General features: G+C 37.0%; 1 protein-coding gene across 1 annotated transcript in view; it reads left to right on the forward strand.

The window, feature by feature from the left end:
• The window catches only part of LOC126413339 (probable E3 ubiquitin-protein ligase HERC1), a 722,413-nt gene that overhangs the window by 480,574 nt on the left and 229,530 nt on the right, over window positions 1-12,309 (forward strand). The window contains exons 47-48 of the mRNA XM_050083249.1: window positions 1,114-1,429; window positions 11,885-12,014. Of these exons, the coding sequence (XP_049939206.1) occupies window positions 1,114-1,429; window positions 11,885-12,014 (446 nt within the window). The remainder of the gene's footprint in view (window positions 1-1,113; window positions 1,430-11,884; window positions 12,015-12,309) is intronic.

The following is a 12,309-nucleotide window of genomic DNA, read 5'->3' on the forward strand; positions in this document are numbered from 1 at the left end:
GGCAAAAATTCTATTGAAGTATTTTCTGTTTTGTCTCAAATGTTGAGTACCAATAATTAATTTCAGTTGAAAATCAAGACAGGACCATAAAGATGAAGCCACATTACAAACTTACAATGTATCATGGTGTTTAGTAACAAGATGTATTGTGTACTTCAATAGTGTATCTTGGCCTGTTACTGTACAGACCTTTGAGTCTTTTTTTGCTTTTCAGACCCCACGTTGATACTCCATGAAACACTGAGAGAGTGCATATTTCAAGGAATGTCAATGGGGCTCTGAAAAACTAAAGAGCAGGCTTAGTGAACATCGAGAGCCAAGTTACAATTGGCTATATATAGAGGCATTAGACCAACAGCAGTTCACAGTCTGGTTGAAATCCAGGCAATGAATACACATAACAGCATAACTCACAGCACTCTGAGATGATGGCTGGGTCAGTCATCAAAATATTATTTGAAAATTGAAATATAAGCTCTACAAAACATCCAGAAATTATGCTGAGAAAACCTGATAGATCACTGTGTGTCTGGCTGCTTGTCTTGTTTGTATATTCTCTACATATTTACCATTTTACATTGTTTTCTTCACCTTGTTATCCTCTTTTTCCCTATCCTTTCTTTTCTTGTCAACCTTTGTTTTTTTATTCTTTTATGAATCTTATAGACATCTTTTGCTCTCATTTGTTGGTCCTTACTTATGTCTGTGTTGTTGAGCTGGTTATACACATTTCATTACGAATGTTCTAGATTTTGTACTTGCTTATTTCATTCTATTGTTCATTCCGAATTCTGCAGCATATATTAGCTGTTCTTCCAAGCCAGAGCTCATCATGAGTTTTAGCTTATGGTGTGTGCATGAGTGTCAACTTTTTTTTTTCTTGTCCACTATACCTCATTGAATGACAGAATCACCTTTTGAATCAGTTTGAAATACATGATTTCTTGCTATTTCATTTTCTATAAGTCTTATTTAGTTCCACCAGTTTTAGTGATTAAGAAATAGCAGCTTTTCTTTATTGTACTGGCTTACTATTTTTGTTTTTCATGTCGACTTGTTAAGAGAAATGTTCAACTTGTATCAGGCTGCTGAAAAGTCAATTTTATATTACAGTGGTAATTCTTGCAGTCTTCCTGCTGGCCTTGAAGCAATAGGTTTGACAGATGTGCGCAAGGTGGTGCGCCTGATGACTCTGACTGCAGCATCTCGCATTGAGTTACCTGGAAATCTTCCAGCATCTTCCACGTTTGAACCGTGGTCCGTCACGCCATGTGCTCCAGCTGTGACTACAGTGAAGCCCACTCTGCGATTTCCAGGAAATCTGTCTGGAGCAGCTGCAACATGTTTACGCTATCTTAGTTCAGCCATTGCAGCACTTGCTACTACTGATAGTGAAGCTTCTAGGCTTGTTGTCAATATGTGCACAAAGGTGAGGGGACTTTTAAATGTAATTCTGAGATTCTTGTGGCATTATATTTACCATCGTGCTGAGACCTGCTCTCACATTTGTTAATTGGTGGTACCTAGGTACTAACTAAACCATAGTATTCCTTATTTCCTTTAACTCTTTAACTGCTCTGAACGTGTTAATGTGTGCGCCCTTTGTACATGTCCCTGTGTGCTCTGAACGTGTTTACGCGTGCCACCAGAAAGACTGGTGGCACGCGTAAACACGTTCAGAGCACACGAGACAGGCACAAAGGCACGCGCGTTAACACGTCCATAGCAATTAAAGGGTTAACAGTCACAGAATTCATTTGTTCATCCCTATATGTAATCAGTGATATCTAGTTCTTACAGCAGAGTCAAATCCATTTTTGAATTGAGGAGGATTAATGTTCAAATCTATGGCTGACCAAGCTGATTTAGATTTTCACTTTATACAAATTCTGAAATAGTAAACTTGATAAAGCCCTCTCTTATTCTTTATGTCAGTACTACATTTGTAATCTCTTTTGTGTCATCAACACATTAAAATTTATAATGCATCTTTGTTGTGAATACTTTTTCAGAAAATAACATAAATATTGTGCAAGGTGTTCATGTGAGGTGCAGAAGAGAGAAAGTTAGCACTCTCTACTCCAGATAAAACACTGAGTATAAATTTGAAACTGTTATTGTGGCTCATACACTAATGTTCAAATACTCACATCACAAATAAAGCTAAATGATGCATTATTTCTGTATATTATGTTGATGTAAATTAGTTATGTGGTTTTTCTTCCTTGTATTGTGTTACAATAAATTAATTTGATACAAAGCACTTCAGATAAACCAATATAGTAGGAAGTTGGAGAAGTAAGGAATACATGATCTGCCAAGAAGTGTTCATTGAAATATAACCTTATCATATGTGGTATAAAGAATCATCTGTAGCACCCTTTTACACCATCATAAACCATTTTTCCATTAAACTGTAGGTACACACCCAACATTGGTCAGACTGTATCACCCATCCAAGTTCTCTAGTCACGCATGTCACCTTACTGTGCCTGAACAACAGTATAAATAGGAGTTAGGTGTTTGATTGTTGTGCACTGTAGGCATCGACATGCGAGGCTTTGAGGGACAGAGGACACTGTCGCTCCTGAAGTGCCCGCCCCGGTGTGCTTGTGGAAGGAAGCTTTCATTTACTCCGCATTTTTAATGCTTCAAAACAGTGTACCATATTCTTGAAGGTTTTCACCTATTCTATTTGATTCTTTTTTTTTTTTTTCAACCATCACCGTGCATTCTCAAGAAATAAGTTCTGTGACTGTAAGTGAACTTAAACAGCTTAAATTTTCACAACTCTCTCTCCATGAAAAAATTGCAATTAAGAAAAGAGGCATTTGATAGTCTAATGTCTCAGCCAGTAATCAACAACAACGTGGAATATATTTGTTGCATTTAACAGTGAGCAATACTGGAAGTATTACTCAAAATGCAAGAATACTTTTCTCTCAGATTCTGACTATTCCTACAGTCTTCTCAAAATCACACAATGTGTGTCCTTCTCAAGAAGCATTTGGATATCGGTGTTACACAACCTTCCTCTACAACATGGAACTTAAACATACAGACCATAAACTGAGATCACACAAATTTACAATCTTTAAAAAACTGCCTTACTAAAATTCAGACATCAAATGCATATCCAGCCATTGCAGAAGCAACAGGAATCTTAAAATACTTGAATAATGATAAATTCAGGATTTGGGAGGGGCTTTTTCATTAGATTATGCCTCATATTGAAATAATTTACAACTAAATACAATCTCTATAAATAAGTGTGTTTAAAGATAATGAATAATATAACAAATGTCAAAATTGATATTTTAGAATTAAGAAACTGAAGGTACTGAGAGAATTGTTCAAAGACATTCATGGCAGAAACTAAGGTAGTGTGTAACCTTATAGGTGTTAATATAATGGGGAGATATTCTTCCACAAAACACTTACAGCTGCTAAATTTTTCAATAAGAAATGCTTCACTGATTTCAAGAATAAACATTTACATCTACATCCATGCTCTGCAAACCAATGCAAAGTGCATGGCAGAGGGTACATCCCATTGTACAAGTTATTGGTGTTTCTTCCCATTCCATTCACATATGGAGAGTGGGAAGAATGATTGTTTGAATACCTCTGTGTGTGCTGTAGTTATTCTAATCTTATCCTCACAAACTCTATATGAGCAATACATAGTGGGTTGTAGTATATTCCTGAGACATCATTTCAAGCCAGTTCTTGAAACTTTGTTAGGCCGTGTCCTACGTAAGCAACAGAAGCGAGCGACAGCGCGTGACAACTTCAGGCGACAACAAAACACAACCGCAGGTGTAATTACGGAAGTGTCCTACATGAGCGACATCTGTGTCGCTGCCTGTGTCCCGCTGCAACTGGCAACATTTGAATTCAAATGTGTTTGAATATTGTCGCTGCAGCGTGCGTGACACAGAGTGACAGCCATGTGTCTTCTTGGCAAAGCAGTGGAGTGGATGTGATGGCAGCTATGAAATACTTAAAATCCGATTTTAAGAAAACTATTTGATGAAAATATTTGATTCTTCAGTAACCTATAGCTCGATATCATTAAATGATAAAGGTCAGAATTTATTTTCGTTATTCGTCATAGTTACTGTGCCACATGAAATTGAATACATGGCTGCACGAAATTTTTAAGAATCTACAGAGGTGAAATCACATTATGTAGACTTTCTGTATAGTTCATTTAAGGCCATACATTATTGCGTATGACATGTAACCAATATATCTAAATTTTATTTAAAGTTGAGACTGGGATGATATCTCTTTTCATTCTTGAAATATTGGTTGTTATGTTCTCAGACGGGTCGCTCGCGGCACATCCAAACCTTTCCTGCGCTTCGGGAATCAAGTGGTCGTAAAAACTGTCGTATCTCATAAAAGGTTCAGGATATCGAAATGACAAATTTTGGAACTGACAGCACACAGAAAGGACTATTTCATCATATGATTGACACTCAATATGCTTTTGTAAATGTGTGAGCAGAGGAAAAAAAAAAAACTTCCCTATAACTTACACTATGAGGTTGTGTATAAATTTTCATAGCCAAACAAAGGGAGACAAACAGGTAAACGGGATATCAAAGTGACCAGCATGAGGTATAATTTTGCATGAAAATATTTAACTGCTTGAAAGTAATCAGGGTAATGAATGAAAACTTGATTAATAAGCTGAGGAAAAATTGAAATATTTCACAAAAAGCTGCTGTAAATGAAGTGTCAAAAACGTCATCTGTTCAAGACCTAGCTATTTTGAGCATAAAAAGATACATTGGTGGGGTAATTAAATGTCAAAAAGGCTTCCTTCCAATCAAGTATGTTAGGAACGCAAATGAGGAGTCAGTAAGATCATGCTTTCTGAATAAAACTTGAAATTCAAAGATGGAAGAAATCAGTCAAATATTTTATGAAATGATCTGTGTAAAAGAAATAAGTAGATCAGAGAAACGTTCTATGTGCCTTTGTACGATGCTCGAAATCATGAACAGAAAATGAGGTGCACCAAACGTTTCCATAATATTTTTTATTTCATACTTTTAGACAAATCGTTACACAAAACGTTTGATTTTCTTTTCAAAAATTTTGTAAGCTTTCCTTTAACAGACTATTTAGAGTAATTGAAACACTTGGCTTTAGCACTAACTGCTGATAAATTAAGTTCGCCTCGTAAAATATCTGTAAAATTTAATGGTTCATTGTAATTTATTAGGAATTAAACGTTTGTGATATACCACTGGGATAAGTGTGAAGTTCAAGTTCTCTGGCAAGACCTTAAAAATATACTTAGCGTTGCAGTGTAAACAGTATATTAAAAACTTAGTATACAGAATCATAACTGAGTCAGTAAAAATATAAGAATGTCTGGGAATCGAACCCAGGACCTCTCCTTTAGCTATAATTAAGAACTGTATACGCTATCCCCACACCACAGCTCGCTGGTATCAAACTGTATGTTTATGTTTGCATTTAGCGTAGTTAGTCATGTAATAGTAATTCCCCCACATTTATTGGCTGTTAAAAGTTCTTGATCATGTAAAAAAAAAAAAAAAAAAATCATATTTAATTGATTGATGAGATAGTCAACTGCTCCTCTGCTCATTCATGTGTATTCAAAGAACTTGTCTGGTGATCTTCGTAGTTCACGACACTTATGAAATTCTCCATGGAGATTCCTCCCTTTGTAAATTTCATGCACAGCGTTCCTTTTCGCTTTATTTTCTTAAGTATGCCTAATTCTGTAGCCTTACTCTCCAGCTGCAGTATTCTACAGGTTAAGGGCGCCGTTTTATAGAAACAGCTGGTTGGCCCTTAAGCAGCTATCTTGTAGTGCACAGGACACCCATGGTTTTCGCCCGATGTTACTGCTTGTCGCTGGAGTGTCGCGTATTCAGGAGTCACTCGCTTCTGTTGCTCATGTAGGACACAGCCTTAGTAGACTTTCTAAGTATGGTTTACATGTATATTCAATAGTACGCCAGTTCAGTTTCTTCAATATCACTGCAACACTCTCCCATAGGTCAAACAAACCTGTGATCATTCGTGCTGCTCTTCTCTGTATACATTCAATGTCCCCTGTTAGTCTTATTTGGTACGAATCCCACACACTTGAGCAATCCTCCAGAATGGCTCACACGAGTGATCTTTACCCACAACTAAGCCTGTGTGATCTTTCCATTTCACATCCCTACACAGCGTTACACCAAGGTATTTGTATGACTTGGCCAATTCCAACTGTGAGTCATTGGTGTTATAATCATAGGATACATCTTTTCATTTTGTGAAGTGCACAGTTCTACATTTGTGAACATTTGAAGCAAGTTGACATTGCCAATTTTTGCACCATTTTAAAATGTTATTAAGATCTGACTGAAAACTTATGCAGCTTGTTTCAGACAGTACTTCATTATAGGTAACTGTACCATCTGCAAAAAGTCCAAGGTTACGATTAATATTCTCTGCAAGATTATTAGTATACAACATAAACAGAAAGGGTCCCAACACACTTCTGTGGGACACATCTGAAGTTACTTCTACAGCTGACAATGACTCTATCCGAGGTAACATTCTGTGTCCTCCCTACCAAAAAGTCCTCAGTCCAGTCACAGATTTCACACATTACCCCATGTTATCAAACTTTCGATAATCAGCACAAGTGTGGTACTGAGTCAAATACTTTTCGAAAATTAAGAAATACTGCATCTACCTGACTGCCTTGATACCAAAGCTTCCAGTATGTCATGTGAGAGATGTGTGAGTTGCGTTTCACGTGTTTGAACCTCATTATGTCTGAGCTCAGATTATGTTCTAAGATTCTACAACAAATTTGTATCAAGGACATTGGATGGTAGTTTTATGGGTCACTTCCACTACCCTTCTTATAGATGAGTGTGACCTGTGGTTTTCTTCCAACTATTGGGCACAGTCTTTTGTTTGGGTGATCTATGATAGATTATAGTCAGAAGTGGGGCTAACTCAGCTGCATATTCAGTATAGAATCTGATAGGGATACCATCGGGCCCTGAAGCTTTGTTCAATTTGATTATTTCAGCTGTTTCTCAACACCACTGACGCTAATAGTTGTATCATTCACATTTTCAATGGTACAGGGATTAAACAGGGGAAATTCTCCAGCAGAAGAGAGATTACTGACACTGAAGCATATCCTATAACTGGCAAAGCAGGCTTGAAAATACTAAAAGTATTCTATTTAGGTCTGATATTTATGAATACTAGAAATTAATTGAGCTGCTGAAATTTATCTTGGAAAATGTTCTACATGATGTTCTTAATAAAACTGTGAAAAAAATCCTCAGGTCCATTCCCATGACTACATCATAGGCAGAATGCTGGTTTTTGATAGTCAAAAGAATAAAAGCTTTTATAAGATGGGTTATGAATTTGGAAAGACTCAATGTGTTTGCAGCGATTTCAGCAAAGAAAAATATCCTGATTTATCACACAGAGATCAAGGGAAAACATTATTAATCTTTTTGCACAAATTAAAATAAGAATAGATTTCATTTTAAAATAAATCAGTCATGCTTGTCATTTTTAAATGAATCAATCATGCTTGAACTGTAGTGGTTTAGGTTACAGTAAGTTAATCTGTGGAGTTCGATCTTTTAGGATTTTATCAGGTATGTGTTGCCTTCTTTGTTTTTCAGCCCTTTTTTTGTGCAGTTACAGATACATGAATTGTATAGGTTTAATGTCATCTTTTGCACCTTAATGATAGCTTTATTAAGACCAAAAACGTTTTATTATAAAGCACCTTTAGAAGTTAGTTTTTTTGTCTATATCATTCGTCCTGTTCTTCCATGTATATGTTGGGATGACAGTGGTTCTCCACAACACACAAAAATGTGAATATGTTTTGTGTTAGTGAAAGTCTTGTGTGTTAAAATCTAACACACATATGTGGAAGAACAGGAAGAGTGAAGTAAACAACAAAAGAACATGACCACTGAAGATGCTTTAGAATAAAACGAAATGGATTTGGTCTTAATTAGATTTTTATTGAAATTTTAACTTATACAACTTGTATTTTATCAAGTTTCTGAATAAATTTTCATTCTTGTTTCCTTTAAAACAGTTTTAAAAGAAATACTAAAAATTTTCTGGAGCAAAGTCCCCACTGATTTTAGCTATGAGCCACCACTGGTATTGAGGTTTTGGAGAAATGAGGATTGAGTGTCTTCCAGTCGCATATGGAGTGCAGGAAGAATGACTGCATAAATATGTGTATGCATGCTGTAATTAGTGTAAGCTTGTCTTAACAGTCTCTGCAAGCATGATAAATATTGGACTGAAATATATTTCCAGTTTCTTCATTTAAGACCGCTTCTTGAAACTTTGTCAGTAGATATCATGGGATAATTGTGTGTCTTTGAGCATGCTGTAATTAGAGTAATCAAGTTTTTGAAATCTCTGCAGGGTGACAGGCAGTGTATTTCTAAATTCTACACTTAATACTGGTTCTTTAAATGTTGTAACTGCAAAAAGGTGGGAATTTAAGGAGATGGGACCTGGATAAACTAAAAGAACCAGAGGTTGTACAGAGATTCAGGGAGAGCATAAGGGAGCAATTGACAGGAATGGGGGAAATAAATACAGTAGAAGAAGAATGGGTAGCTTTGAGGGACGAAGTAGTGAAGGCAGCAGAGGATCAAGTAGGTAAAAAGACGAGGGCTAGTAGAAATCCTTGGGTAACAGAAGAAATATTGAATTTAATTGATGAAAGGAGAAAATATAAAAATGCAGTAAGTGAAACAGGCAAAAAGGAATACAAACGTCTCAAAAATGAGATCGACAGGAAGTGCAAAATGGCTAAGCAGGGATGGCTAGAGGACAAATGTAAGGATGTAGAGGCCTGTCTCACTAGGGGTAAGATAGATACCGCCTACAGGAAAATTAAAGAGTCCTTTGGAGATAAGAGAACGACTTGTATGAATATCAAGAGCTCAGATGGAAACCCAGTTCTAAGCAAAGAAGGGAAAGCAGAAAGGTGGAAGGAGTATATAGAGGGTCTATACAAGGGCGATGTACTTGAGGACAATATTATGGAAATGGAAGAGGATGTAGATGAAGATGAAATGGGAGATATGATACTGCGTGAAGAGTTTGACAGAGCACTGAAAGACCTGAGTCGAAACAAGGCCCCCGGAGTAGACAATATTCCATTGGAACTACTGACGGCCGTGGGAGAGCCAGTCCTGACAAAACTCTACCATCTGGTGAGCAAGATGTATGAAACAGGCGAAATACCCTCAGACTTCAAGAAGAATATAATAATTCCAATCCCAAAGAAAGCAGGTGTTGACAGATGTGAAAATTACCGAACTATCAGCTTAATAAGTCACAGCTGCAAAATACTAACACGAATTCTTTACAGACGAATGGAAAAACTAGTAGAAGCCAACCTCGGGGAAGATCAGTTTGGATTCCGTAGAAACACTGGAACACGTGAGGCAATACTGACCTTACGACTTATCTTAGAAGAAAGATTAAGGAAAGGCAAACCTACGTTTCTAGCATTTGTAGACTTAGAGAAAGCTTTTGACAATGTTGACTGGAATACTCTCTTTCAAATTCTAAAGGTGGCAGGGGTAAAATACAGGGAGCGAAAGACTATTTACAATTTGTACAGAAACCAGATGGCAGTTATAAGAGTCGAGGGACATGAAAGGGAAGCAGTGGTTGGGAAGGGAGTAAGACAGGGTTGTAGCCTCTCCCCGATGTTGTTCAATCTGTATATTGAGCAAGCAGTAAAGGAAACAAAAGAAAAATTCGGAGTAGGTATTAAGGTCCATGGAGAAGAAATAAAAACTTTGAGGTTCGCCGATGACATTGTAATTCTGTCAGAGACAGCAAAGGACTTGGAAGAGCAGTTGAACGGAATGGATGGTGTCTTGAAGGGAGGATATAAGATGAACATCAACAAAAGCAAAACGAAGATAATGGAATGTAGTCGAATTAAGTCGGGTGATGTTGAGGGTATTAGATTAGGAAATGAGACACTTAAAGTAGTAAAGGAGTTTTGCTATTTGGGGAGCAAAATAACTGATGATGGTCGAAGTAGAGAGGATATAAAATGTAGGCTGGCAATGGCAAGGAAAGCGTTTCTGAAGAAGAGAAATTTGTTAACATCCAGTATTGATTTAAGTGTCAGGAAGTCATTTCTGAAAGTATTCGTATGGAGTGTAGCCATGTATGGAAGTGAGACATGGACGATAAATAGTTTGGACAAGAAGAGAATAGAAGCTTTCGAAATGTGGTGCTACAGAAGAATGCTGAAGATTAGATGGGTAGATCACGTAACGAATGGGGAAGTATTGAATAGGATTGGGGAGAAGAGAAGTTTGTGGCACAACTTGACCAGAAGAAGGGATCGGTTGGTAGGACATGTTCTGAGGCATCAAGGGATCACCAATTTAGTATTGGAGGGCAGCGTGGAGGGTAAAAATCGTAGAGGGAGACCAAGAGATGAATACACTAAGCAGATTCAGAAGGATGTAGGTTGCAGTAGGTACTGGGAGATGAAAAAGCTTGCACAGGATAGAGTAGCATGGAGAGCTGCATCAAACCAGTCTCAGGACTGAAGACCACAACAACAACAACAAATGTTGTAAGTAAGTTTTTGTGCAATAAGTGTCATCTGTTTTAGGGTATGTGCCAGTTCAGGTTTTTTCATTGTTTCTTTGATTCTCTACTGTGAGTCAAACAAACCTTGTGAGCATTCATGCTACCCTTCTTTGAAAATGTTACAGTTTTTTTATGTTGGCCCCACACACTTGGCTATTAGTTTAAAATGGATTGCACAAGTGTTGTGAAGCAGTCTCCTTTTTAGATTGTCATTATATTCCGAGTGTCCTGCAAATGAACTGAATTCTGCTACCTTCATTACACTATGATTGAGCCTTTGTGATCATTCTGTTATTTACCCCTACAAATTGTTACATCCATGTATTTGTATGAGTTGACTGATTCCAACTGTAACTCTGATATTGTAGTAATAGAGTACTACTTTTCTGCATTTTGTGGACTTCAGACTTTTACATTTCTGTTCATTTAAAGCAAGTTGCTGATACATGCACTGTACGTTGAGCAAGGCACAGCACTGTCATTGGTTAATGGCCAGTGACCATTGTAGTGTATTTTAAGAAGTTAAATGAAAATTTCCTCAAAAAGAGCTTGATCCAAAGTGCAGGCTCTATCCATTGGTTTACTTCTGATAATCCTTCCCACCCCCAAACTGCATGTACTTATGAACATGGATCAAGATAATTGTAATAAGAAGTTGTTCAAGCAACAATCACACCTTGAAGTTTATTTAGGAGAAAATACAATGACGGTTTTCCCTTGCTTGGTGCTATGGTGAATAGTATCACAGATGAGCAGTTTACTTTTCGTCTATATCACACTATGGCTAACAATCAAAAGAGCAAATTCTTTTCTTTCATCTCAAGAGCCACAACATAAAAGAACAGGTGTGCACCTCAGAACTCCTAGCACATTGTATGCATGCAGTTGGCAGATGGGAATTGATATCTTTGGTGCACAGTGAGCACATACTCAACAAAATATAAAAAACTGTACTACAGGACCAGAGGTGCATGCCTCGGTAAACTCAAGGTTCCATAGGTAACTGCAGACATTTTCCATGAAGTCACTGACTGCCTTTCCACACAGTGACATAAATGTATTAACAGTTATGGCAATTACTTTTGAAATAATGAACAGCTTACTTACCTTTTTTTACCTCTGTCTCATTTTCATTTGACTACCACTTATCATTTCATTGATGTGTTAAGTGATAATATTTAATATGCATTGCCAACTGTCTTCTCTGTGTTTACAGGAACTATTAAGTGCAGCTCTTAGGAAGCAGCCACTTGGAGTTGAAATATCAGCGAATTTTGCTGTCACTCAATCTCTGGTTGGTCTCTTGTCATCAAATGGAGGTTATTCCCTTGTTGAAAGTGTGAAAGGTTGGTTCAAAATTTAAAATATTTCAGATACATAATGTGAATCCCTTGACAAATTCAGCAAATTGAAAACAGATTTTATTTTCCCATTTCTTCTTGAAGGTTCAAGAGATTTCTCATTTTCATTCCTGTACATTGCATATTTTAAATGTGCATTTTTCTCTAGAAACCCAGTAAAGTGTGGATGCGTAATAGCTATAAGACTATTGACAGAGGGAACATGTTATAGCTTTTGCAAAAGACAAAAATCTAATAATTCTAAAACTGATGAACAGGGTGGTCTGAGAATTAAGAAATG

The sequence above is a fragment of the Schistocerca serialis genome, chromosome 7 (genome assembly GCF_023864345.2).
Source record: "Schistocerca serialis cubense isolate TAMUIC-IGC-003099 chromosome 7, iqSchSeri2.2, whole genome shotgun sequence".
Classification (NCBI taxonomy): Eukaryota; Metazoa; Arthropoda; class Insecta; order Orthoptera; family Acrididae; genus Schistocerca; species Schistocerca serialis.